The sequence below is a fragment of the Aptenodytes patagonicus genome, chromosome 14, assembly GCF_965638725.1.
Source record: "Aptenodytes patagonicus chromosome 14, bAptPat1.pri.cur, whole genome shotgun sequence".
NCBI lineage: Eukaryota > Metazoa > Chordata > Aves > Sphenisciformes > Spheniscidae > Aptenodytes > Aptenodytes patagonicus.
Window position 1 is genome coordinate 9779263 of NC_134962.1, and position 27911 is coordinate 9807173.

At 51.2% G+C, this 27911-nt stretch overlaps 1 protein-coding gene across 1 annotated transcript in view; it reads left to right on the forward strand.

The window, feature by feature from the left end:
• The window catches only part of B4GALT5 (beta-1,4-galactosyltransferase 5), a 39558-nt gene extending 14161 nt beyond the window's left edge, over positions 1-25397 (forward strand). The window contains exons 2-9 of the mRNA XM_076352135.1: positions 11759-11893; positions 16293-16406; positions 17261-17385; positions 18084-18200; positions 19033-19220; positions 19467-19589; positions 20104-20205; positions 22262-25397. Coding sequence (XP_076208250.1) covers positions 11776-11893; positions 16293-16406; positions 17261-17385; positions 18084-18200; positions 19033-19220; positions 19467-19589; positions 20104-20205; positions 22262-22409 — 1035 coding nt within the window. The 5' untranslated portion in view covers positions 11759-11775 and the 3' untranslated portion in view covers positions 22410-25397. The remainder of the gene's footprint in view (positions 1-11758; positions 11894-16292; positions 16407-17260; positions 17386-18083; positions 18201-19032; positions 19221-19466; positions 19590-20103; positions 20206-22261) is intronic.
• The last annotated feature ends 2514 nt before the right edge of the window (positions 25398-27911 follow it).

Genomic DNA, 27911 nt, shown 5'->3' on the forward strand with positions numbered 1-27911 from the left:
CTCGGTGGGTTGGAGGGGTTGGCATGGGCAGGGTCCGTGGGATGTCAGCCCTGATCAGCTCCTTCCCCGCGGCCCCTCGGGGCTGCCCTGGCCTGGAGGAGTCCTGCCCTTGCCGCCTGCCCAGCTTCTTCCCTGCAGCCCTCCCAAACCCGGGGGTGTCTGCAATAGCCAACCCTGCCCATTTGAAGTGAGAGGATGTTTGCAGAGGGAAAGGAGAAGGTTCTTAAACCCCTGACGAAGCTGCCTTTGCTTCCAGCTGTTCTGCGTGGGGTCTGCCGGTGCCTGCCAAGGCAATGCGGTGGTGCCTGCGCCTGGCCCTGAGACCACCAGGGAGCTGTTCTGGTGCGTCTTCATGAGATGCACATTGAGATACGTGGTGTTCTGGTGTATTTTTTTTTTTTTAGGACACAAAGGAAACGTGCCATCCCCAAGACCTCATAGCACGCTTGATGCACTTGCGAGTTTAACTTCCCACTAGCGATGTGGGGAATGGAGGCCAAGGAGACTCTTAAATGGGAGCTGGGTGCGAGGGGGGACAGAAATTGGAAGCTGGTACCTCTGGGCTCTGTGTACGGTCATGGATTTTGCTTGGGTAAGGGCAGGGAAGCCCATGCTGTGATCACCACAGCTTCAGGTGAGCACAGGGACTTCCCTCTCTGTGTCTGAGACTGAAAGCCCAGAGCAGGGAGATGCCACAGGGACTGGCGCTGCCTCGGTGCAGGAGGTGGCCGATGTTTGTTTGCTTTTAATGGTCATATTTCTGAGCCATCCCACCCTCCCCATTTGCAGGCCAAGCATCCTCTTGGGTTGCGGTGTCTCACCCTGCCTCTCCCCTGGGATTTGGTTGTGCAGGAGGGTACCAGAGTGCTCCTGGCTTTCCGAGAGCCCACCCTTGTGCTGTGGTGGCAAAGAACTGAGCTGTTCCCCAGCTCTCACTCTGCCTTGCTCTTGCCCACCCGTGCCCTGTTTGCAGGCTGTGGTAGGGGCTGGAGCAGTCTCTGGGCACTGTATGCCCATGCCAGCCCCCCATGGATGAGCTCCTGGAGCCACTGTGTCTAAACCCTGCTCCTGAACTCAAACCGAGGGATGTGCCCACCTGTTAGAAATTAATTCCCCTCCTCGTTTGCCAAGTGCTGCCTCCTTATCCCAAGGGGTTTGTGCAGTAGGAAGGCTGGGGCAGCGTGGCCAAGCTGGGGATGGGGGGAGGACATGTCCCATGCAGGGCTGGGGGGGCTGCTCAACCCAGGGAGCGCTGGCCTCCTGTTCCCAGCATGTTTATCTTTTCCAAGGTAGCCGAATGTCTGACTCTTAACTTGTTTGCAGAGCTTGGCTTCTGGGTGCAGGCAGGCTGGAATTGATTATTTATTTTTATTTTATTTTTTTTTCCCCCTGCCCTGTTGCGCCTATCAATGAGTGAGCGGTCAGATCCCTCGGTAAACACAGAAGTCTCTTAAAGAAACTGCTGCTGCTGGGTGTGAGGAGCTTAAAGGTGTTTCTGGGGGGGGAGGGATGGAAGGAGGGGGTTTGTGCTGATCTCCAGTGTGCCCTCGCGTGTGCTTGTCCCTCTCCTGAGCTGTGTGTGTGTGGGGTGATACAGAAGAACTTCGACTTGAAAGTCCCCAAGCAATTGCAGAGCCATTGCAGAGATAAGTGCTAGTGGCTTGGGGCAGGAGGAGGCAGCGATGGCCACCTCCTGCCCACAAAAGGGCAGGGTGCTGTGTGCCCTGTGCTGCTGGGAGGCTGTGGGCAGCCGGGCTTGGTGCCCAGCACCCCATCCCCACAGCCTGCTCACAGGCAAGCTGCGCCAGGGGCTGAAATGCTGTATCGCTGTACTTGCACTGGGTTTTTTCCCCCGTTCGTATAAACCCAGCAAAACCTGGTGGGGTGGGAGTCTGAGGGCCACAAGCTTTCCGTCTGTGGTGGTTGGCGAAGTCCCCATCACCCCGTGGTGGATCCTGAACCCTGGTCACAGCTTGGGGCTGCGGACGCTCTTATCCCTTGTTGAGCTCACTCACTTAATAGCCTTGTTTCTGCTTGTCTAGGATTAATATGTAACTTACTGGTAGTGTGTTAGGCACAGTTCTGTGTGGTGCTTGTGGTAAAGGGCGGTGCGAATCTGGTTTCTGATGCCAGGGCACTTTACCCCCCCTCCCTGTGATAAGGTTTAGGGTTTTCTTATGACTGGCGCCAGGCTGGCAGCGCTGTTAATAAATGTTTGCCATGGCTGGGCAGGAGGGATGCGTCAGCAGAGGGAGGGAGAGGAGGGTGGTCCTGGGGGGAGGCCATGGGACACGGTGCTTCCCTGCCCTGCTGTCCCCGGAGAGGGGTCTGGCACACGCCGAGGTCTGGTCCCAAAGCGCACGGCAGACGTCTGCGGCGTGGGGTGATGGAGAGAAGGGTTTTTCCATTTTGTCCTATTCAAGGCATCCCAAACTGCCTCTTGTGCCATTGCTTTTCTGCTGACACCTAGGAAGGCATCACCCAGGCTGTGATGTGATGTGTAGTCTCTTAGTTAAGTGCAAAATAATTAATCCTTCTATCTATGAACTTGTTTCCAATGAAGTCATTCCCTACTCTGATAATGGAATTGGTTAATTTGTTCACAGCAGCTGTATTACCAGTTTGCTTGTCAGGTGGAAGAAAACCGTATCAAAAATGTTAGGTATTCCAAGGTTATATAGCTCACAACAAAGCTAATAAATGTCTTAGGACATCAGAGTTCTTACAGAATCTCATAGGTAGTGGTCTGTGTACTGGAACTTCAAAGTTGCATCCTCTTTCTGATAGCTTTTTTCATCCTATAAAAACACAGCAGCTGTACTGACTGTTTGCAGCACAGTCTTCAATTACTGCAGACAAGAACAACTCTGTAATCGTACTGCGAGGGCCAAGCTGCTGTGGGTCTTAATGGCACTGTATGGTGAAAGTACCCTTGGCAGGGAGCTCCAAGCTGCTGCCTTTTAAAATCTGGGACAACAATAATCCCACGTGACTGAAGAATTTCAGCTTGGAGAATTTTTTAGGAGTTGAAAGGGCTGACGGGCTCTCCAGCAGACAAGCCAGGCTGATGCATAGCATGGAGGTGGGGCTGTGGCAGGGCTCCTTCCCTGGCTGCCGAAATGGCTGGTTTCCCAGTACTTGGCAATGTATGGAAAAGAAACCACAACAGGGACAGTCTTGGGGTATTGCTACAGAGGGATCTCTCCTTAGATTCGGTCTCTATGGTGCAAATTGTGCTTGCTGCAAAGCAGCCTTCATACTTTCAGGGCTGAAGCATTTGCAGGATACCTTATTTTCACTGGCAGGTACTGACTGCAGTATTGCAGCGTGTGCTCCTGCTGGGTCTGGGCTCTTTAGCCCCAGTGAGGAGCTGAAACACCCAACGTCAGGTCAGACAAGAGCCTGCGGCTTCTGGTGGTGGATGTTGCCCTGCTGATAGGAGTAGTCATCCTGTGGTGTGGTGCTTGGGTATCACCAGGGTAGATGCTTTAGTACGGGCAGAGGGTTGCACTCTGCAACCTGCTTTGCACCTCCCGGGGGGTGGTTCGTGGCGAGTGTCCCCACTGGTGTGCCCTGCTCTGCCAAGGTCGGAGACGTGAAGCAGCCAGTGGCTTGGCAGAGGGAAGCCCACCACGGGGGTGAAAATCTCTGCCTTGGGTTTTGCCATTCCGATGACAAGAAGCGGGTCCCCTGGGGTGTGTGCATCATGGGCAAACTAGGCAGGGAGCAGGACTTTCCCCACGCTAATTTTTTTCCAGAGACAAAGAAGATGTGAATAAGAGCTGGACCTTGCTTTAGCCATAAATGGCGGTGAAAGATGTGCTGCGGGTCTTGCTGAATTCAGCGAGGAACGCATGCTGTCCTGGATGCTGTAACCACAAATCCTGTGCCTGCATTTAAAGCATGGCAACTGGGAGGGTGTATTGTTTCATGCGTGTTAACTGGGATGGTCCAGCCTGGTGTAAGAGGCAAGCCACTGACCAGAAACAACATCTCGGACCCCCGTTTGGAACAGCTCAGTTGCAGCAAACGTGAGGCTGTACATGTGATAACCCTTTTTGTACATGTGATAACCCTTTTTGTTCAGCCATGCTGAACTTGTAAAACATGCTTGAAAAATCAGGTCTTTGTTTTTTTGGGAATATCCTAAACAACGGTCCTATTATCATTTTCCTCCATCAAAGTCAGGGTGTTAAAGCTTCAGACAGTGCAGCTTGTACCGTGTGAACTGAGTCAGTAAATCCATTACTCTGTTAAAATTGTCAAGGTAAAAACAACTTATACTCTCCAATGGGTATGGTTAATCTCCTAAATTGGAAGACTAACAAATCAGTGATTTCAAAATTTATTTAAATGGTGTGTGATGTATGTAGAAACTTTAAATCCAAATCCAACCTGTCTCCTATTCTCTGCTGTGGTCTGTCTGTATTCTAGATTGCTTCAACCGGTGAAGGACAGCCCTGATGAAAACTCCCTATTGAATGCATTTCCTGGGCAGTACCACCCCACGTGTCCCCTTTTTCACGCACGTCCTAAGGCTGCTTGTTTGATGAGTAGGATGCCCAGCTTGGTGGGTGGGGGTGGCCTGTGGTAGAGGATTTCCTTTCTGCAGTCGTGCCGATGCCCATCACCCAGGAGATGAGGAGTTGGGAGTTGTCCCGAGCAGCCCATGTCCTTCCCTGCACTCCTGCTTCAGGGGCAGCGCTGGGGAGTATCTGCCTGCTTTTCCTCTCCCTTGCTTGCCCAAGCATTCATTTAATTCTTATTTATTATTTTTTTTCAACCGAAGCTCTCCCTCTGTTTCCTCATCCTGATCCTACATGAGCATCGGGCTCAGGCGTCAGGATTCCTGCTGCTTTGAGATGGTGTCTGGGACGCAGGAATTTCCACCACTTTGTCTCCTAATGAACCTAAGGAACAAACGCTGAACTGTAAATGTTTGCTGTCGGCAGCCAGCAGCAGCCTGCGATTGCTGCCAGCCGGAGAGGAGAGGTTAGCAACCATTTCACTCCACCTGCTGAAGAGCCTTTTATTGCGCATTTAACTGTGCGGTGCCCACAAGTGCCCAGCGAGTGCTGTGCTTTTATGCTCTGCGTGTGGAGAAATCTGCTGGCAGCTGATGTTCTCTTTTTTTCCCTTGGAAGTGGCTGCGCTGACCCTGGCGAAGAGAGGCGAAATGGGGAGGGCAGGCTGGCTGTAGATGAGGAGAGCTGCCTATTGCAGCGAAGAGGGAGGGATGGAAGATAAACAGGAGATGCAGTCATGTGCAATTGCATCTCCTGAACTGCAATTAAAGTAGGAGAGTCCAAATCGCGCTAGGAAGGGTAATATTTAACTTGGGCAAATGCTTGTTATGCTCTATGCTCCAGCCTGCACATGTCACTACGCCCTTCCTCGTGAAGAGGAATTGCAGCGGAGCCTAGGAGTTGAGCTGCTTTTGGGATTTGCAAAGCCCTGTGTGATCTTACAGCCATCCTCGGTGTTCCTGCCCTGGTGCACGGGTAAACTGCGTCCTCTGGTTTCCCCACCCGCAGCATCGCCTGTGTGGAGTCGGGCACTGCATGCACTGGTGCTGGGCTGCTCGCTGTCCCGGTGGGTGTGACTGCCCCTGGGATACCTGGGGCTCAATCCCACTGCCAGCCCTGGCTGCTGCCGGGGTGCAGGGCTCCTTCCATGGGTGCTTTGGTGCTGCAAACGCTCTGTGAGTTCCCTTGGCCTTCCGAGTTTTCCTGTGTGTGCAGAGCATGTTGTACTCCTCTTGCTGGGTATCCTAAAATTGGTGCAGTGCTCTTCAAAGTGAGTTGCACTAACACCTTAGCTCAGCCAGCTGTGGGGTTGCAACTGAAAACTGCCATCTTAAATGTGTACATTAAAAACATTTAGGGACTATTAGAATAATCTGAATTTTCTTCCCCCTTCCTGAAGCCTCCCCAGGGTCATTTTTCTCTAAGACAGTTCAGATGCAAATTCCCCATATTCAGGTTTTGGTTGAGCATCACTGCAGTCTCCCATCTTTCCCGCTTGCTTCGCGCACGTGCAGGCTGCGAACTTGACAATTTTGGGGACGGGTGGTTTGTAATTACCAGCTCAGTGCTGCTGCTGCTGCACTGTTAATTCTTAGACCACTTAATGTATCAAATTATTCCTTCCTGTGCTATTTATAGGTGAAGGGCTAAGTAACAGTGATGGCATTAATATTAAATCCTCTAAAACTAATAGGAACCTCTTATTTAATTGTTCTGGCACTCTGTTGGTCTGGGGAATATGATGCCACTGGAAGGCTAATAGAGACAGAGGTCTCATGGTATATTAGCGATGGGATGCTGCTAAATTTCCTAGTTAGGTTGTTTATGAGTTAAGACTATCATGATTGTCTATCTGTTCCTTGGAGGCTTAGTTTGATTAAACCTCTTTGTATTGCTAATGCTAATGGAGCTGAATTGATGCTGGGGATCTGCTGGGAGAGCTTAACAAAAGGCTTAAGGTAGACATGACTGCTGGTTTTGCTGTCTCTGGGCCCCGCGGGACGTGTTTGCAGCGGGCAGGATCTCCTAGCCCTGGCTGGGTGTGACCTGAGCACCCATCCCTGCTGCCTGTGGGACCTTCACCCCTTCCGGAGTGTCTGTTGCATCTCCCACGCACAGGCATCCCACAAGCTCTGCTGGGCGCTTTGTACCCGCTCTGAACGTCTGGCAAAGCTGTTTGTTCAGCAGCCGTTTCCCTGCTTGTACGTGATTTATGACTCTGTTGGTTGAGACGTGTGCTCCCGGGGCAGGGCAGGGGCTTGTGGTGGCTGCCCTTGCCGGGACGGGGTCCAGCTGCTCCAGAGCCCCGGGTGCCGGCAGGAGAAGGCTGCACGTTGCAGTGGGACCGTGATAAACTCACAAACAGCCCTTTTGCACTTCTGCAGCACTGATGGACTAATGAACTGGGAAAAATGCTCAATGTGACAGAAAGCCCTAAATCTCAAAGCAGAGGAAGACCTGCTCCTTCCTCAGGAAAGCCTGGCCGCCGTGCTGGGCGCTGATACTGCTGTGGGCATGCAGGGCTGCTGTGAACTGCCTGGCCCCTCTTCCTGACCCCAGCCCTGACGGCTGTCTCTCCCAGCATGGGGCTTGGGGTACTGCGCCATCCCCCGTGCCGGGGGATGCTGGAGGAAGGTCCTTGCCACAGGTGGCGGAAGCGTGTTGGGGTTAGGAGCAAGACGTGTCAGGTCTGTATGCTTCCTGTGTCGGTAGCTGGCGTGGGTCATGTTCAGACCTCTTCCGAATCAACTCCTGAGTTGCAAATTATCCTGCTGCCTCTTCTAGTACATATCATCATGGTAAAATTAATTTTCCATGAGAGAGTCAGCTGTTTCTTGATTAGAAGTGCTCCAAAAATACCAACAGATAAATGATTACAGGAAGCCTTCAGCACTTATTTATATAATTGGACTTTACCTCCCTGGTTGAAGTTGTTGCATTCACTCCTGGCTTGGACGAGCACTTGCCCTCCCTATTGCTTGAGAGCAGGGAGGTTGGGGTGCACCATCCCGAGGGGTGCACTGGCCCTGGGGTACAGCCTTGTGCCTCTGCTCCAGCTGGTGGCAAGCTGTAGGTCTGATATGATGGTTTCCACGTGTTTAAATCCCAGCGGGGTTGACTTGTCCTTTAACGAACTAACAAGAATAATCTTAAGGCAGTCATTTGGGCAAATGGATTCTTAAATTTTGCTCGTTTTCTGTGTGGGTAGTGAGGGTCTGCTGGAAATTTGTAGGAAAAAGGGCATCTCCCCCCACCACTTGACAGCAGCTAAAAATCCCTCTCCTGTCCTTGTCCCGCTGCTCAGCGGCTGTAGCCGGGCTGTTACCACTGCGTGTATGTGGTCTGAAGTGCTGTGTGCTCAAATGAAATAAAGGCAGAAGGCCAATGTAATTTTCGAGATCATCCTATGTGATTAGATTAGCAATATCTTGCAACATGGAGATTTGCTTTCTGGCTAAACCCTGGTTCAAGCCGAGTGTGCCGCGAGCATGCACGTGTGTGTGTTCCTCCCCTGGCAGAGAGCAGCGGCAGGGATGGTCGGCATCTCCTTCCTCCGCTGGTGGTGGCTCCGGCAGTATGGCTCTGGGAAATGTTGCCTCTCGGGTACAGGGGCCCTGGGCTCTGTAGGGTCAGCCAGGTCAGGCTTAATAAATTTAAAACGTGGCCAATTTGCCCATCAAAAATGAAGTAAACCAAGGAGTGAGGTTTGAGTTCGGTACAGCAATTCCCAAATGTTGGTCCAAACCCAGCCCTGGCCACGGTGGCCCCATGGAGCTAATTTAAGCACCGTGTGGGTATGGGGAGTGAAGTGTTTTTAATAATGGGTTTTCAATCTGATTTTCTGACTCAAATGAATTGCGTGTTCTGGACAAGGTTGGGGTTGTGAAGCTTATCTCATGGTGGCAGGTCATTCTGGGGGCAGGAGAAGGGGCTCTCATCCCTTGGCCTGGGGTCGGTCTGGTTGTGGGGGGTTTTTGGTGTTGGGTGTGTGGCACGTTGATGGCACAGCTCGTCTGTGGCCAGGTAGCTCCTTAATCATCCGAGTAAAGGGGTTAATATGTGAAAAGGCAACTGCTGCCTTAAACAAAGCTGGTGTTGTTTGCGCTCGCGCTCCCCTGGGATGGTGGCTGCTGTGACAGTCTGTTCAGGATTCCCACTGCAGCTCCGTGCAAGTCCGACCCAACAAGCTGTGTCATGTGGCTGTGGCGAGGCCCTGCTCTGTCTGCCCGCCGAGGGAGCGGGGAACAAACGGCGCTTTCACTGTGCCCGACAAACCTCCCTCTTCCTTAAACTAAGCAGGGATTGGATGCTGATTTGTGTGTCTCCTGTTCTTTCATGCTTCACCAAACCTGGTTCCGCTTTATCCAGCGAGTAGAAGGCATAATGAAGTAGAAAGCTAAATTATTTGTTCGGCATCAGCGAGTTATGCCTTGCCACTGACTCAAACTCCACGCAAGCTGGAAGGTGCAAGCTTCCGGCCCCCCCCTTCCCTTACCAACAGCCTGGTCCTGATCAACATCTCCACTCGAGTGGCTTCAGCTACCCTTTGCTCTGAGCAGAGGAGAGGAGCTGTGCCCTGGCTCTTGATTAGCCTTTTGGGTTTTTGGAAAGGGAGCTGCGCGGTCTCTAACCCTCACCATTTGCTGATGGCCGAGGCAATGTCGCTCTCCCTTGTGAGTCTGCGCTCTGCTGTGCTTGCTTGGCTTTGGAGGATGCTGTTCCTGTCGCCGGATGTGTTGGTTTGTGCTGCCTCCTGGTAGAGCCTCACTGCGCTTCTGGCTGCGGCTTGGGGTGGATGCTGTCATTGGGGCAAGGTGTTATAAACATGTCCTTAGGAGCTGTATGCCCCAAGCATCAACCCTTAATATGTCGCCTTTGCAACCGAGGCAGAGCTGTGATGTGGGCTGATGAGCTGAAGGAGAAGCTGCCCAACTTCTACGTCTTGCCGTGGTCATCTGGGAGACTTGCCCTCTGCCTGGCCTGCACGGGCAGGTTGGGCTGGAGCTGCCCCGTGCATCCTGCCCTAGACCCCAAGGCCATGCCAGCCTGATTGCATCCCTCGCTTACTCACCACTGACCCCTAAATAGCCCATTTCCACCGACTCTTTTCCTCCTCAGGAACTCAGTAAGTCCTGGTTTGCAGCTGTCTGGCAAAGCTGCTGTGACGGGGTGGGATGCTGGGGTCAGACTGCCGGTGCTGGGAGGCGATGTGGTTTCATGCTGAGCTCTGAGCAGGAGGTGAATCCAAGTGCGAGTATATGAAGGTTTTAGGGCGGGGTGTAAGGCTTTGCATGGGGAATTTCAGCTACATTTGTTTCTGGCCTGTGGTGCCACATCAAAATGCCAGCTTTTCCTTGAGCCATATCCCCTGGGGATCTGCTAGGGCGAATTTCCCGTCTTTCGGAGCAGGAGCAGCCCTCGCTGCCTCTCACTGTCATTGCAACGGGAGTATCTTGCCAAGAAACTGCATCAGAGCACACGTTTATTTTGTAGCTGTCACTAACCAACCCGGCGGTTACCCTGGGTTGCAGAGCTGGCCCCAGAAGAGGCGGGTGAGCAAAGAGGGTTTGGGTGCAGCTTTGGCTGAGGCAGCTCCTGCTTCTTTCTGGCATAACCACTGGCTTAAGGTGCCATCGCTGGCTCCACCACGAAGGGTACGTGTGTATGGGAAGGGGGAGGCTGGAAATAGGCATTTAAAATTGCATTTCAAGCCATTTAGTTGCCAAGCACTTAATGCAGCCAACCCCCTTCTTGCTGAAAATCTGGTGATTCCCTGTGGCTCAGAGACAGGCTGGGCACGGGCAGCGCCTGGGCATGGCGTGGGGCTTCATCACCCTTTCAAATATTTACTTAGTTGTGTGAAAATAAAATACCGTTGGGATTGGGAAATGCGTCTGGGCAGCCTTTCTGGAGGCTGACTTGATCTGTGGGTGTAAAAGGGGAAAGCAGTACAGGGAGACCGGAGGCAGTGCGTCAGCGTGCGTACCAGTGGGCGGTGTTTGGGGGACCCTTGCTCTCCGATAGCGGTGCTGGCTCCAGGGTGCCCTATCTAATCTGTGCTCCTGGTGACTCCAGCAATGACTGTACCTTCCTGGCACTGGCAGCCACCGGTTTCAGGCTATTACAGCTTGTGATAAGCCTGCTCAACGACCTGTCTGTTATGGGTGTTTCCTGGTGACATTTCATCAGTTACTGCCCTCCTCTATGCAGGGTCTCTGTTGTTTCCTTGGCCTGGTGCCCTCTTCATCCTTCCTGGAATGTCTTTTGACCTGTGTTGTGGGTTTTTTTGGTTTTTTTTTTTTTTAATTACTAGTGCAGAATTGCCCTTCTAGCTCTCCCCTCCTCCCTATTTTCAAACCAAGATTATTTTTTCCCCCCCCTTCATTCTTAAGCCTAAAACTTCACTGCAGGGGGGGCCGTAGCTGGCACTGTGATGCTGGTGAGGGGTGCTGTGGTGTGCATGTTGGCTGTCCTGCTGTCCTTGTGGGTGGCTGTCCTGCCGTCCCTACAGCCGCTGCTGGTGATGCAGGGCCGTGCTTGCTGCTGTTTTCTTTGGGGCCCGTCCCTGCCAGTGCCGGGTGTCAACTTAAACTGAAACCTAAGCAGGCTCTGCCTGAGCGATGCCAGGGCATGGGGTCAGCGGGAAAGGAGGGGGGGAAGAAACCTGGCTGGGGGGGCTGGCGCCGGAGACCCAGGGGGCTTGTGCTGCAAAATGCTGCTTGCTCTGGGATGTATAGATTGCCGGTGGGCTCAGAGACTGGCAGTGGGATGTTTTTTGCGGTGCCCATTGAGGTACCTCTGCCCAGCAAGTGTCAACCCTTGGTGCTGCAGTCTAGGAATGAACGCCGTTCTCCAGGTGTGCAGCTTAGTTCCCTGTTGTTATAATAATATTTCCTAATTAAGCCTCCCTACTTAGGCAGCAAAAGATACTGTTGTTTAAGCTGCAATGCTTCATTACAGTCTGCATTGTCAGGTCTAGCTGGGTACGTTCCCTTTATTAACCAGACGGGTTTCCAAACGTGCCTTACGCCTCCGCTTCTCGACTCTGTGCCCTTCCCAGCTCCCGTCGGGCAACTGAGGCACGTGCGACCCGGGGATCCTCCTGCCAGGAGGGAGCTGAAACCAAGCAGAAAGCTGGGAATGGTTCCAAAAGACTCCTATTTCTTTTTCCTACAAAAGCTGATGCTCATGGAAATACTCCTTTTCTTTTTTTTTTTTCTCCTCCCTTGCAGTGAACACCTACCTCTTCATGATGCAAGCCCAAGGCATCATGATTCGTGAAAACATGCGAACAATAGGAGCTCAGGTGTACGAGCAGGTGGTCCGCAGTGCCTATGCCAAAAGGAACAGCAGCGTGAATGATTCAGGTATTTCTTGAATAACTGTCGTTTTGATCAAAGGTTCCATTTCCATGGGAAATCGAGTTGACCTGAACCACTCTCACTTGAAGGAATTAATTTATGCTGGTAAATGCAGGGTGGGAATTTTGATTAATTGGCTTCTTTTTTTTAATTTTTTATATATAAAAAATATATATGACATAAAAATACATATTATATATAGAATTGCTGTGTGTATATATACACTATATATATAAAAATTACATTCATTTTTATATATATTTTTTTATATATATATATATATATATATAAAAAAAATTCAAATGCTTCTAACTTGTATAAGGGGTTAAAATCCTGAAAAGTCTCAAATGGTGGGATGTTGAGCTGAAAACCTCTTTGCTTTCCAGGAATTCAACTTGTTAGCTTCAACCAGTCTGAGGGTAAACACTTTCAAATTCAACACAAGGATCAGGTTTCATATTTAAAAAAATAACTTCCCAGGCACACGCGTGCGCAGAGCCCTGGCTGCGTGCATGTGGAGGAGCCTGTGCTCATAAGCTTCACTCTTCCCATGCAAGGATGAACTCAGATGACTTGGCTGGAGATCTGCCACAAATAATATATTGAACTTTGGGCAGAATGCAGGGAGCGGAGTTGCAGGCTCCCACTCCCAGGCTGTTCATCATCCGTAATATAAAGCTGATAACAGGGTTACAATTTTTGGTGTAAATATGGTACAGCGAAACATAAATGCACATGGCTGTGTGTAAGCAAAGGTGAGGCATTGCCTTTGGGCTAGTGTGACACCGAGTGTGTACCTTCCCTGCTGACATGCCACTGGTGCCTCACGCTGGTGCGGTTGGCATCAGGCTGTGGCGGTGCCGGGGAGCTCAGCTCAGCTCCTCTGCTGCAAGGGTTCATCGGCAGGGGCTGACAGAGTTTTACAAGGCAAGATTATTTCCTTAAATACAAGCCGTGTCCTTGCTGCCCAGCCCACTGAGGAGTGGGTGGTGCAGCTGCCAGTTCAGTTGTACTCTGGCTGGGGTTGGGCATGGGAGGGGAATTACCAACTTGCACAAGAGATCGGCACCCTGGGTCACCTCCTCTCCCCACTGAAGCCAGCTGGGGCTGCCAGCCCGGGCCATTTTTAAGGCTAGAAACATCAAGTAAAGCAGACACAGGGTGAGGAAGTAGCTGATCCCCCGAAGGGAGGAGGGTTTAGATGCTCCGCTGCTGCTTGTGGTGATGAGAGCCTCCGTCCCGCTGCGGTCCTGGCCCTCAGGGCTCCGAGCCCTCCAGAAATCTGCTGTGTGCTCCTGCTGCCTGCAGCAGACAGGGAAATGGTTACCACATTAGTGTCAGCGATACCGGTACCGCTGCTACTGAAATAACTGGCTTTGCTCAGGCCTCGTATCCATCCCAGCTCCGCAGGCATGGGCTGATACCCCTTCTGCCCTGAGAGCTCGGGCCATGAGAATGGTTTTAACATACACAAGCGCTATGCACCATCCTTGGGCGACCTTCTGTAGCTGGCAGGTCAGAGCAGACACGTGACGACAGTGACATCTGGAAGGCATGTGGCGCTGTGGCCACAAGGATTATGTTAACACCAGGATCAGTATCTTCCCTCCCTGGCTCTGTTTTCGGGCGCCTTGGTGGGATCTGGGAGGGTGGCACTGCCTGGTTAGTGCATGCTCCCCACGCCGCTGCGGGCAGTGCAGCAGTGTGACAACCGGGAGAGCAAACCCGCCTGGTACGGCTTCAAGGAGGGACCCAGCAAAGGCCTTGACCCATCCCCATCGTGACTCAGAGGTGCTGGGAGCAGCTCCTGGGCAATCCTGCCCCCATCCTACAGTGGGTGTCACACCCCTCCATCCTTTCCCCTCTTCCCGGGAGAGGCGTGAGGAGCAGGGGCAGGGATGCTGCTGCCCGGGGTGAGCTGGCACAGGTCACAAACCAATTTGGGCGGTAGAAGACCCTGTGGCCCCTCTCTGGTCGTGCCTGCTCCAGCCACATGGGAGCACTGGGAAGTAGGAGGCTGGTGATGCTTTCTGAGCTGCAACCTCTCCTGCACATGACGCGTGCCCCAGCAAGGGGCTGGGGGGAGCAGTTCTTTGTGCAGTGCTGCCTCGTGTGTGTGTCCTCCTGGGACCTGGGGCTTTAATTTCTGGGCAGATTCCTTAAAAATGCTATATGCCACCCTGAATGGCAAGGTGACCAAGCGCAGGGTGGTCTGCTGCAAGCACAGTGTGCTTGTCCCCATCCATTTGCATTTATTCTTTGCCCTTGGCGCTTTTTTCCTCTTGTATTAAAATAAGGAAGTAATTTATAACTTTTTCAGCATTTGCTAACAGATGCAATAATAGGTTTCCTGTTCGGTGAGCCGAGAGGGGTCCCTTCTGTGCTTCTGCAAGCAAAAAAGGCAGCCCTTCATGCAAAAAAGGGGAGTGGAGCTTCACTGTACATTGTCAGGTGGACTAAGTATTGAGAGCGTGCTCTGGTGATAGGAGTTTAATGGAAATGGGTTATTAAAATTTAGAGCAGTATCAAGCATCCAAAATAATATGTCATACTTGAAAAGCCCTTAGGTTCTGTTTACAAGTCCATCTTGAGTCTGAGATAGTTTGGGTACCACTTATTTGAGTGGATAAACAGTATTAATGATGTGATGGTAGGTACTAGCACAATACAGCAAGCTGAACTATCAGGCCAGCAATGACTCGTCCCGATTGATTTAAATGAAAGATTTTGACCTTGCAGGTAAAGGCAGCCCTCCCTGCTTTGCTTTAATAGATAAAATTATCACTAGATTATTTTTTCTTGATATATCATTTATGTGGTTATTAGATGCAGCCTTTCTGCTATGGAGAATATACTGTGCTTATGCAATTACTTAAATGTCCCTATCCTTAAGTATGACTTAGATTCTTAACTCTTCATCTTAGCCAATTCATTCAGTTCCCTGCATTGTAATTCTGGGCTTATTAAATTGCTGTTGGGATAAAATGTGTGAAACCTTTTTACTATCAATATGTTCTTGAAACTAAATGTATGCTTAATTTGAAAGGTTATAGCTGCTGGTTTAAAAAAAAAAAAATCTGAATTTCACACTGGGTTCAGTAAAATAACTTAAAAATCTGGCTACCTACTGTAAATCGACTGTTTGCTGATGGATCACTTGCAACCCTTGTGTCCAGGGCTTTGCAGAGCTGCTTGGACAGCTCTTGGGGGGTGGCGGGAGGGACACTACACCTTCTTTTGTCTCTGGGTGCCTGAATACCAGCTGGTTTGTACTGTGCTCATGAGAAACCAGGGCTGCTCTTGCTTTGAATCAGCACGGTGAATGTCAGCCCCATGGTGTGCTTCTGCAGCTAGCTGCTGCAGGAATGCTCGTGCATAGTAAGGTAATTGGAAAGGATGAGACCTTCTCATCCTGGTAGGTCCCAGCTGTGATGGGACCGGGTGGCTCAGCCCTAAATGGCCACTTTCCAGGACCTCTGTGGGGTGTGGGGTTGGTGCTGGTGCCCTGGGTGCTGTGGGACCAAAAGGCCAACCCTCTGCTAAGCATCTGATGCTCGGAGAAAGTGGAGAGGCAGCATCCTCCTGTAACAGCTAATGCCTTATTACAGGCAGGAGACTTTTTCTAGTGCCTAAAATAAAGGTCACGCTTGGCTAACGTTGCCTTACGCAAAGCTCGTGACTGTACTGTAGAAAGCAGAAGTTCGTGGTTTTATAAAAACCTCCTTAAAACATCCACAGGTGTAACAGGCTGGAGGGGTTTTACCCAGGAGGCAAAAGATGCAGGGGAATGAGGGGGCTGGAGAAATGTGCTGTGCTGGGGCGCGGAGGCTCCTCTGCTCTTGCACAGTGCAAACTGGAGGAAAGGGTTTGTGTAACGTGATAGTTTTTATTGATCCTTTGAGGAGGACGTGAGGCAGGATTTCCGTGTGCAGGCTGCTGCACTGATGGCCCTTGCTGGCCTGGGGACCTGCCTGGGGACTTACCTCTCTGAGCCTGTTAGGAAAGGACCCGCTGGAGGAGCATGTCCCCTCTCGCTGTGCCGTGGTCCTTCAGGGACAAGGTGCTAAGTAGCTTTTCCTTCCAAGGGCCATGTGCTCCTTCACTTTGAGCTGTTTGTGATACCTAAAGGTGACACTCAAAATTCTTCCTTTGGCCAGAAAATGTGAAGGTTTCTTTGGTGTGGCATTGTCTAAGGCAGCCGGGGCTTCTGCAGCCGCCTGCCCAAGGATGGGGGTGAGCACCCAGCTTGGTTGCAAGTCTAGAGCTCATGCTGCATGGGGACATCCTCAGCCATAGGTGGCTTTGGAGTCTGCTCACAGCGGCACGGGGACGTGGCTAGAAATAACAAAGACCTGCAGCTCAAGTGTAAACTTTTCTCTATCCTTTTTTTTTTCCCATTCCCCAGATTATCCTCTTGATCTGAACCACAATGACACCTTTCTGCAAGCCACAACATTTCTTCCTGAAGACTTTACCTACTTTCCCAACCACACCTGTCCCGAGAGGCTCCCTTCTATGAGTGAGTAGCATCCCAATGGCCCCGTGCCCCTCTCCTGCTCCCTGTGGCTGTGGAGGGCACATCTTGGCGTTCCTCAGCTCGCCGGCATTGCACCTTTCCCCGCCGGGCACCTGGGGATGAATGGGAGCGCTGTTTGGAGCCCGGTCCTCTCCTGGGAAATCATTGTTTACCCACTCACACAAATTAATCCCTGCTACGTTGGAGGCACATCTCCCTGCCGAAGCAGGAGCCCATCACTTGGCAAAAGCAAACAAAAGAGGGATTGTGTGCTGGGAGCTGGTGAAAAGGCTTGGCCAGCCCTTTTCCAGGGGCAGCGGTGGCGGGGTGGCTCCCTTGCCCCTTGGCAGCGCTGCCGGTCCCAGCCCTGAGCTGTGCTGGGTGCAACTGGACAGGGGCTGGTGCGGGAGACAGGCTGGACCGCCCCAGGGGGGCTGCAGCCAGGAGAAATGCTTCCACCAAAGCGATACTGCAGTGGAAAATTGGGCTTTTGGGGGTAAATGTTTTCTAAAAAGGGGAAAGCGCTCTCTGCTGAGGTGTGGGGTTTTGTGTCTGCTGGAAACCTGTATGGAGGAGTAGAGGGGTGCCCCAGCCAGTGCGGGTCTCTGATGGAGAGCTGCATCCAACAGCGGCCACAAAGGCTGAACAGAACCCAGCTGCCGAGGAGATGGAGATGTTAAAAGCCATGCCAGCAGCATTTCCTAATCGTTTTTATTGGTGCTTGGGTAAAAGAAGAGGCTGCCTGCATTCAGTGCTGGGGATAAAGGGCAGGGATGCAGTAGAGCACTGTGTCGAGCTGCCTCAGGGCCACAGCGGTTCCTGACCCCCTCCTCTGCTTCTCCCTGCTGTCTCTGCAGAGGGCCCCATTGATGTAAATATGAGTGAGATCACGATGGAGGATATCCACCAGTTCTTCTCAAAAGACCCTTCCATCAAGTTGGGAGGCCACTGGAAGCCGAGTGACTGCCTGCCTCGCTGGAAGGTAGCTGGACAGCCGGCGAGCCCTGTGTCCCTGCTGAGCATGGGGGGGACGTAGGGTCCCGGGTGGGTGGTGGGAAGACCTTAACGGGAATGTCTCTGATGTGCTGCAGCTCCAGAGTAATGAATATAAGGATCTCTGAAGTGTGGGGCTGCAGTGCCTGGAGGAGAAATGCTGAGCTCAAGGCCTGCTTTAGTGATGCATGAGTCAGCTCTGAGCTTCTGCACAGACTGCTGAGGCAGGGAGCTTGCCTGCCTGCTCCCCAGCTGCTGAGCCTCCCACTCACCCTGCCGCCTTGTCTGGGGTAGGATGTGACCCAGAGAGGCAAGGTGGCACTGCTGGGGACTCCTGTCCCCAGAGCAAGGTGGCTTAGGGCAGCGTGGTAGCAGGGCCTGGCCCCACTCCTGCTGTCCCCAGCACTGGGCAGAGGCAGTGAGGGTGGGAGCTGCGGGTCCCCCTCCCACTCAAGGTTACATTGAATTTCCCCAAAGCAACAATTCCCCAAAAAGTGAATAGGAAATCCATGTTGTGGGGCTTGGAAGGGTTTCAGGCTGCTCAGCCCTACATGTGAGAGCCGAGACACCGTGTTTAGTGCTGCTCCCCCTCATTACACCAGCCAGTTCTGCTCTCCAGCCCAGGGGTCCGTCAGCGGCCGGAGCCGGTGGTGCAGTGCAGTAAGAGCTGTGTCCTCTCCCCATCAGGTGGCGATCCTGATCCCATTCCGCAATCGGTATGAGCATCTTCCCGTCCTCTTCAGACACCTTATCCCCATGCTGCAGCGGCAACGTTTACAGTTCGCCTTTTACGTTGTGGAACAAGTGAGTGAGCCCTGGGGCGGTGGGGGCAGCAGCTGCTGGGGCACGGACATGCTGCACTAGAAATGGGTCTGCCGGAGCTTCAGCCGCAGCCAAAGCTACAAGCGTAGCTCTGCTCTGTGTCCCAAGGCATTTACCTACCAGATCACATCATTTAATGGTTTGGGGTTCATGTTGCAATGTTTAAGTTGTCCCATTCTGCCTAAAAGTGGCACAGCTGAGAGGTGTGCCCAAAAATGGCTGGTTTTATCTAAAAAATAAAGTAGAGATTCAATTTCTTATACAAATTCTTTATTGGAGGAGATACTTTAAAAAAAAGACAACTTTGAAACAAGTATTTGAAGTTTAAATAATGCTTTGTTATTTTTGTATATCTCTAGTAGTTCTGGGGAGCATCCCCTAGGCACAGGAATGGCCTGACCAGAATTATGCATTTCTTGTCTGGGCAGTATCTAGAAGACTTTCATGAATGTAAAACATAAGACTGTCATTTGATGTGTATGTGAACCTGTCACTTAAGCTATCTGGCTTCATCCACCCAGTAAATGTACCTCCATATTTAGCTCTATCTTAAAAAGATTGATCAAAATTTTTTTTTTTCCAAATGTCTGAGTAATAAGACTTTAGCATCTTTATTTTTGCTCCTGCACAGTGAATTGAATATTTAAGTCTTGGTTGATCTCACTAGTCTGTCTGTTCCAACACATCATTCCTTTTGCGGCACCGATGTGGGAGCTGGTTGCCCTCTGCAGTTTTTCTAGACAAGACTGAGAATGCACATGCGGAGCAGGAACTGCACGGGGCTCCCCTTGAGAAGGAACTTTATCCCTCCTAGGCTGGAAACCAACCCTTTAACCGTGCCATGCTCTTCAATGTTGGCTTTCGGGAAGCAATGAAGGACTTGGACTGGGACTGTCTCATCTTTCACGACGTGGACCACATACCAGAAAATGACCGTAACTATTATGGGTGTGGACAGATGCCGAGGCACTTTGCAGCCAAGCTGGATAAGTACATGTATCTGTAAGCACTGTTCTTCCTCTGCACTACAATAATAGCTAAGGAGCCAGTGTTAGGTTATTTCTTTTTTTTTTTTTTTTTTTTTTTAAAAGGCAGAAGATGAATCTTGGTTTGCTTCTCAGGCTTTGTGCAAAGTGAACGTGAGAGGGGAATAGAAGAAAGCATCCTCACAGCCCAGGCTTTCCCCACTGCAATCGGGAGAGCTGCAGCGCTGGCAGGCTCTGCCCTAACCCCTTCTCTCCTGCTTAGGCTCCCTTACAACGAGTTCTTTGGCGGGGTGAGTGGCCTGACGGTCGAGCAGTTTCAGAAGATCAATGGTTTCCCTAACGCCTTCTGGGGCTGGGGCGGTGAAGACGACGACCTCTGGAACAGGTACGGGCTCAGCCGGCGTCTCTGAACTCTGCTTCTGATGGTGGTTCTGCGAGCCAAGCTTTGCATGTGCTGCGGGGGGAAGCGTTGTCACCTCTGCAGCCGGCACTGGGCCTGCTGCGCCCATTTCACCGGGCTGGGGAAGAGCCAGCCTGGCTGCGGTGCCTCGGTGGGAACAGGTTCCGCTCCAGCCTGCGCAGGCAGTAGGTCAGAAGCCAACAGAGAAGCGCGGGTTGGGAAATTACTGGCTTTGTGTGCAGTATCGCACGCTGCTGAGCTCAAACTGATCTCAGCTGAGCTTCTGAAGCCTTGAGGTGCTGAGTGCCCTGGGGCTTACCTGGAGCCCAGCCTGGAGCGGGGAGGTTTGCGTAGCTTATCTGCTGGGTGGAAAGGCAAAGCTGCTGTAGGAGCCCCAAGCGCACTGACTCTGCAGCCCTGGCAAGCGCTGACGGCACAGCAAATGCAACGGCTGGGGTTTTTTTTTTAATTTATTTTATTTCTTCCCTTTCTAATGTAGAGTGCAGTATGCAGGCTACTCGGTGACTCGACCAGAAGGAGACACAGGGAAATACAAATCAATTCCCCACCATCATCGGGGAGAAGTGCAGTTCCTAGGAAGGCGAGTAAATTTTTTTTTTTTAAGAATCCCAAATCCCTTCACAAAGAGTCTGTACCATGTACAAAGCACCCTGCAGCTGTTTGAGGGCAAACAGCTTTAACTTATGAAGCAAACTAACTGCGGGGAGATGGAGGCAGGGCACTGCCTGGATTCCTCCATCCCTACATTTTATACCCCGCATCCCTAGGATGAGGGGTCCTTGTGTTGTGGCTGTAGCTGCTTGGATGCCATCCAAAAGGAGGGGGTTGTCAGCATGGCAGGCTGGGGCCTGTCCTGTATCTCCAGGGGGATGTTCCTAAAGGGGTGGCTAATGCCAGATGCCAGAGAAGCTTCTATGTTTCTAAAAGAGCCTGATCTAAGTGTTGAAGGAGGCATTGCTCAGCCTGCAGAAGGCAGAGAGTGGGGGCTTTCCTGGTGTGTGGCTGCTAAAGCATCAGGTGTCCCTGGGAACACTAAAAAAGTCTGGTAGCAACAGCCTGGGTTTGCGCTGTGAAGGCAGTTGCTGTTGCAGAAGCAACGTCCCCCTGCAGTGTTGTTACTCAGTCGTGGACACTTTGTGTTTTTTCTCAAAAAGCTAAGTTCTCCCTGGCGCTTTCCAGGAGGGCTCCAACCCCTTCCTCCAGGAGCCAGGGTTGTTTCAGGGAGTATGAGGGTTGGTCGAATGGCTGCTTTTGCCAGGGGACCTTGATGGAATTTGAGTCTTCTGAAAACTATGCAACAGAAAACCAGAGAAATACCTTTTTCACAAACAACTGCAGGAATTAACACTTGCAGGTGACGAGCTGCTGGGCAGTGCAAGCTCTGTTCTGCAGAGGGGCTCCTGGCCGCTGCTGGCAGAAGGGGCAGCAAGGAGGGTTTGTGTTGCAGATACCATTTGAGCTGTCTGCTGGTCTCTCTTTACGGAAGACTAACTTTTGGGTGAGTTTCCATTTGAGGTTATGTCATCTTTAGCCCTAGTTTTCATTTCTCTGTCGGACAGAATGCATCCAGTAAGAGATGCTTCTCTCATTTCACTCTTGAAAAAGAGAAGTCTGGGCTTAAAAAGCCATATTTAGTCAAACCCTTGAAGCGTGGAAGGCTGGGAGTGCAGTGGGATTGAGCTCTTGTTCGTAACGCTTCCCTGGTCTCCTCCTGACCCCAGCCGGGAGCCATCTGAAAGCCCTGCTGCTTCTCCGACCCAAGCAGGGGGACCCGACACTTTTCACTGTGGAGAAGGAAAGTGTTCATCACGACACTAAGCGTCCTGCCCGTATCCTGATGCTGTGACCTCTTTGAAGCCAGTTTTGGCACTTTCCTCTCTGCTTTGACCCAGTCTTCCTCTTCATCCTGGCATACCCCTTCCCTCTTGCTTTTTCTGTCCCCGGGTCCCAGCCCGGCTCCCGCTTGCCCCAGTGTTGCCAGGCCCCCAGAAAGTCAGTGTCCTGGCCTGGCAAGATGTTTCTACTTACGCGTTTCATTTTTTCCTTCCCACCTTAGCCCTTATATCTCATCGTACTGCCCCTAAATTTGGTTGAGGCTGTTTTTGTGCACCAGCTGCAGTTTCCTGCCCCAAACCATCATTCTTCTAGTTTTACTTCCTTGTCTCCCATCCCTCGGACTAAAACCATTAGTTCTTTCTCTTGTTTGTTGCCCAGTTTCTTAAAAATGGAAAGGACCACATCGCTTATCAGCTGCTTTTCTCCTGCCAAAACGTACTGGTGAGGGCTTGGCAGGACCCCCTGAGCTCAGCCCCCTCCTGGGATCGGGACCCGCAAGCTTTGGGCAGGGGTTACAGGCTGTTTTGACTGCTGGGTGCTTGCAGGGCTGCCCGGTAGCACAGAGAGCATTTTGCTCTTCATCAAGCGGTGGACTATAATTTTGTGAGGTCTGGGATGTTTGCCTGCCAGGAGTATAGAAACAAATGACAGTCATCTTTCTTACGGGCTCAGAAATTCGTTGTTTTGTAGCTGCTGATGGGACTGGCCATTTTAAAGGTGCTTTAGTCATCTTGGGTGGACTTTGCAGGGCTCTGTGGGACACGTGGAAGTGACTCTGGCCTCTGGTTCTCGTTGCACAGGTATGCCTTGCTGAGAAAGTCGAAAGAAAGGCAAGCCCTGGATGGCCTCAATAACTTGAACTACTTTCCAAACGTCACATACGACGCCTTGTATAAGAACATCACTGTTAACCTGACACCGGAGCTGGCTCTGGTGACCGAATATTAAGAGGAGAAAATAACTTTGCTCTGCCCTTCACCAAGAAAGCACCACGCTAGACTTTCTTTTCCAAGGGTTATCGAGGACAAGCAACACTTTGTCTAATGAAGGATCACAGTATTTTGGAGAATAAGGCTGAAAGTGCACGCACAAATTGCCCTAGCTGTACCAATCCAGCCTGATACTCGTGCAGCGAGCTCAGCAGTCTCTTTCTTTTTTCTGCCACTTGCTTTCTGGGTTTCAGGACAATGGTTTGACCTGCTGCTCTCGTCTCCACATTCCTCCTCCAGCAATCTCCAGCGCCGGGACTTGCCTCGGACACGCTTCCTCCTCTGGGAAGCGGCTCAGCTGAGGGATTCTGGCTTCCTGACGGCGAACGTTGGGAGCGATTCGGTCGGCAACTGCCCTGGTGGGAGATCAAACGACTTCTGATACCGTTCTTCTACGTCTGTGCGGTTTTTTAAATGACCTGCTTGAAGTATATACAACAGAATCGCTTCTTAAAGAAGTGTAAGTGTAAATATGCTGTGAAAATCGCCCCTTTTTATTTTTCTCCTACGGCTCAAATCCAAGCTAGAGGTTTACACCTGGTCACTCATTTTAGTCCTGAATTCTGTAAACACTTGTGTGTGCGTCACTGTACTTGTGCAATGTGTTCCCTTTTAAGCCAGTGAGACTGCTTGCATGATTTAAGCTGTGCATATGCAGAAATGTTTGTGGGACAGGGCCCTAAACTTTCCAACTTAGCGGATGAGAAATACAGCCGTGTCATCGCTCATTCCAGAAACCACAGGGATGGCTTTTTCCAGGGAGAGTGAGGAAATGGGAATATTTATGGAAAAACTCCCCTTTCTGTCACTTTTGCAACAATGATGTGCAAATGAATCGAAAAGCCATATGGAATAAAATCCCTTGCCTGTTGCTGTATATCCCACTGACGGCAAGTGCGAGCTTGGCAGATTGCTCAAGAGCTTGCATCCACGCTGCTGCGGGAAGGGCAGCCCCAGGTTGGCTGCTCCTGCCCACATGCCGTCCTCGGGATGGGGCAGCTGGCCGCGCTGCACCGAGCCCGCCCTGGACCGGCAGCACCCTGCCGTCACTCCTGTAATGTGACGGTATGGTTTGGGAGGTTGTTTTATTTTGTATTTATTGTGTAAATCTAGCAGCACACTGAAGTGCTGTCAGTCGGAGCCAGGTAGTGCCCTTGGTTATCGCCATGGGCACCTGGCAGCACTTGCACAAGCCCAGCTGGTGGGGCAGGTTGTTGCAGGTTAGTGAGAGTGAGAGAAATGAAGGACACATGAATCGAGCTCATGGGGAAAAAATGAGGACCGGGAACCAGAGAGCTTGGTCTGATACCCCATCCAAACTGGAGTGCCCCCTCCCTTCTCCCATCTGCCATCCCCTCCTTCCCCGTGGCTGCTGTGGGCAGGCTGGGCCCTGGGCTCTCCTCCCCACCGACAGTCAATCCAGTCCTTAAGCACCGACACAGTCACTTTTACTGGACCTCTCTGACTTAAAAGTAAATACATTGGGGGTTGCTTTTTAATTTGTATTTATACATAACAACGGCGGGTATTTAACCTCCGAAGTACTTTAACTTCCTTTTTATTGCGTTGTTTGCCTTCGGTTTCCTTAACTTCTTACAGTTTACATTGTTTTCTCGGTTCCATGGACGTATGATCCCCATACGCATTTGTTGTGGGTGTGACTGCCCAGGGCATTCCTAACCTGTATCCAGAAAACGTTAGTTTAGAAAACACGAGTTCTTGTTGTGTAGATCTTATCGGCCAGTATGAGAGGACAGCGAGCCTGCCCTTGAAAAGCGCTGATAAGTTTGTAACTTAGGTTTAAAGTCTTTGAACTTACATGTGCTTTAAACTCGCTTCCCGAGGGGATTCAACCTGGTTATTTATAGGCAGAGGTGAGGATTTGCTTTTTATGGCGCATATAGCAATAAAGACTTTTGCTTCTGAATCTCGATCTCTAATTCACGTGGACCCTTTTCAGATGCTGAACCTGCGTTGCCCTGCCCCTCTTTTCTTTCATCTTGAGACATTGCTAGAAATCTTTGTTTAATGGTGCTTCAAACAAGGAATGTATTTCAACTAGTCCAAGTTCACTACCCCAGGAATCATGCATGTGTGTGTGAATAGGTGTTAAACTACCTTAGTCAGGATCCTCAGCCTTCGATGTGTACCTGACGCCCATCGTACCTTGTGTTGAACAAAAAGCTGTTACCTCTGCTCAGAAATGCACTCTATGGTTGGCACAAAAGGGTCCATCCCCCCCCCCCCCCCGCAGCATCCCTCTTCATAGTTCCTTTGTTCTAATCACATTGAATTTTTTTTTCCCTTTTTAAAATGTGGAATATCTGAAAATGTGCACTGTTAATCTTATCAGCTATGTCAAATACTGTATAGTAAATGTAACTGTTAAAAACATACTGTCAAGCGCATGTGCTGTTCTGGTGTAAAAATTCTCGTATTAAGGAGAACTTGTACATATTCTGGCAGCTGAAACTCAACAAGGCCACTCGTTTGCCCCTTCCATGTCAACACCGTCGCTCAGCCCCGCTGGAGGGCAGGTCCTGTTTGATGCTGATTTCTTTCTTTTTTTTTTTTTTTTTTAAAATGAGCCATGAGGGTTTTATTTGCAAAACTATTTATTGACAGTTAATTGTCTGTAAAGCTCTGCTTCTCTAAGGGAGGTACCGTCTGAGCAACAGCCACGTGCTTCGGGTTGCTCACCATCAGAAGTGGCTTTAAACTCTAAAGTAGCTTTCCATCATCATGGCTTTTGAGCTTACTGTTATGTTTTTAAGAGGTGCCAGGGGGACATTTTTGCACTGAAGACTAGTGTTTTAAAACACACACACACTTCTCAGCAAAGCAATCCTTTGTGTCATTACATTTATTTACTCATGTGTTTGTACATTTTTGTATTTGTTAATTTATGAATGATTTTTTCAGTAAAAAATACATATTCAAGAACAAAGATTGCAGTGGTTGCTTTTTTATAGGAGGTTGGGGTGTGCTTTTTTTATAGGAGGTGAGATCTGTAAGCCCAGAGGGGTAAGTGCTTATGAGAGTTTGAGTGGAGAAGGGTGAGCTCTGGATGCTAAAAGCTGGCTAGAATTTTCTCATTAGGGCTGGCCAGAAGTAAATTGAGTGCAGGGTAGGGATGCTCCCCAAGCTCTTACTACCCTATATATTCTAAAGCCTTTTTTCCAAGCATCTGCTTCAGTGTGGTACTGATGGAGGGACTGACTGCTTTGGGGGAGGTGGGTTTAGGAAGATACTGGGCTGAAGGTGGTGCAGGGCTCGGAGATGTTGGTGGGGAGGGTTGGTAATTAGATTTTTGATCAACAGACCCAGGCAGACAGACAAGCTTCCTTGCAGCAGCTTTAAAGTATCTTTCTCCTGCTCTGCACCGTACAGGCATGCTAGAATAAATAGCTGGCAGCCCTGGGTTGTTCCAGGCCTTGCCTTTATTTAGCTCTCTGTCTTCTGGGAAGCTTCCTCCCACCCACAGCGCTTGACTGGAGCCTGCGGGGTGGCAGGCTCCTTCCAGCCACTGCCACCCACCTAGGGACGACGGCCTCGCCTCCCCTTGTGCTTGCAGGAGTGAGGGTGGGAGCCCATCTCACTCCTGGCTGTGCACTGGTGGGAGTCCCTGACCTCAGTTTGGGGGGATCCCCACAGGTACCCCGGCTGTGGGGGTTTCATTGCCTGTGTCACCCCGCAGCGGCTGGGCTGGGCAGGGGCTGGAGGAGATGGATGCACGTGTAGAAATTTGAGGTTGTCCCTATACAAGAAAAACGAGAAGGGTAGGGAAGCCTCCAGCCCATGTCCCAGGTGCGTGCATGGGACCCCCTCATTGGGGCCAGCTGCAAAAAGATCTGGGAGCAACCCCCCTTTGCGTGAGCTGTGCTGGGAGGGTACCAAAGAGAGGAGACGTGCAAGGGACCAGCGTGAGCAGCACAGCTCCAGCATGGCCACCGCTGCAAACCAGCAGCCGCAGAGCCGAGGCTTTCCTCTAGAGCAGCCCACGCCTGTGGGGGAGAGCCCTCCCTGCTCAGGCTGGAAAATAGCTCAGCCTTCCCTGCTGCAAAATCCTCGAGCTTTTCTGCAGAGTGCATTAAAAAAACCCCAACCACTAAAGCAGGGTGTTTTCTCCCACTTCTTTCCCCCCTTCATCTCCGTGTGGCACAATAAACCTGCCCAGGATGGCCTGGGCTGGCAGCCGGAGCCACACACATCCCGGCTCACACACGGCTGGGGGCATCCCTGCCCACCCGGAGCAGCACCCAGGGGGATGCCCTTCATGGGAGCTGGTGGAAAGGCTGGGCAGGAGCTTGGGGCAGGGGTTTCTCTCCTGTTCACATGTATTTTTATGGCACTCCCCAGCCCCAGCAGGCTGGGAGGTGTGAGCATGGGCACCGACATGGGCTGGGGAGAGGCACGGGCACTGGTCCCTGTGCTGCAACGACCACAAGGTGTGTCGTGGTTTAACCGCAGACAGCAACTCGGCACCACACAGCTGCTCGCTCACCCTCCCTGCCCTGTGGGATGGGGGAGAGGATCGGAAGGGTAGAAGTGAGAAAACTTGTGGGTTGAGATAAGAACAGTTTAATACTTGAAATAATAATATAATAATAATAATAACAACAATAATAAATTGTAATGGAAAGTAAAACAACGAGAGAGAGAGGGAGAGAAACAAAACCCAGGAAGGAAAAAAACCAAGAGGTGATGCAACTGCTCACCACCCACCGACTGACGCCCAGCCAGTCCCCGAGCGAGCAGCAATTGCTGCCCCCCAGCCAACTCCCCCCAGCTTATATACTGAGCGTGACGGCACATGGTGTGGAATGTCCCTTTGGCCAGTTGGGGTCAGCTGTCCTGGCTGTGCCCCCTCCCGGCTTCTTGTGCACCTCCCTGTTGGCAGAGCATGGGAAGCTCAAAAGTCCTTGACTTAGTATAAGCACTGCTTAGCAACAACTAAAACATCGGTGTGTTATCAACATTATTCTCATCCTAAATCCAAAACAGCACTATGCCAGCTACTAGGAAGAACATTAACTCTATCCCAGCCGAAACCAGGACAAGGTGGAAGTGTGAGGCTAATGATGCTTTGCATCTGCTCCTTCCCCTTCAGAGCACCTGCTGTAGAAATCAGGCTTTTTCTGAACACCTGATAAATACCACAAAAACCATAATGACTTTTTTCCCCCAGAGATTTGTGCAGCATAACCTTTTGCTGCTGGAGACAGCTCTTTATAGGCACCGGACCGGGGTGGCTGCACCCACGTAACTAGAGACAGGGCTAGGAAAACAATGTGGCCCCTCTCATCAGGCAGATGGAGATGAGTTACTCCCGGTTGCATGTGACAGGGGCTGGTGAGTGCCGACAGCATCCACCCAGGCAGAACGGGGCCAAGCTGTGGGCCCAGTGGCCTGTGGCACAGCCCCGCTGCTGCCACGTGGCATCGGCACATCCCCTGGGCTG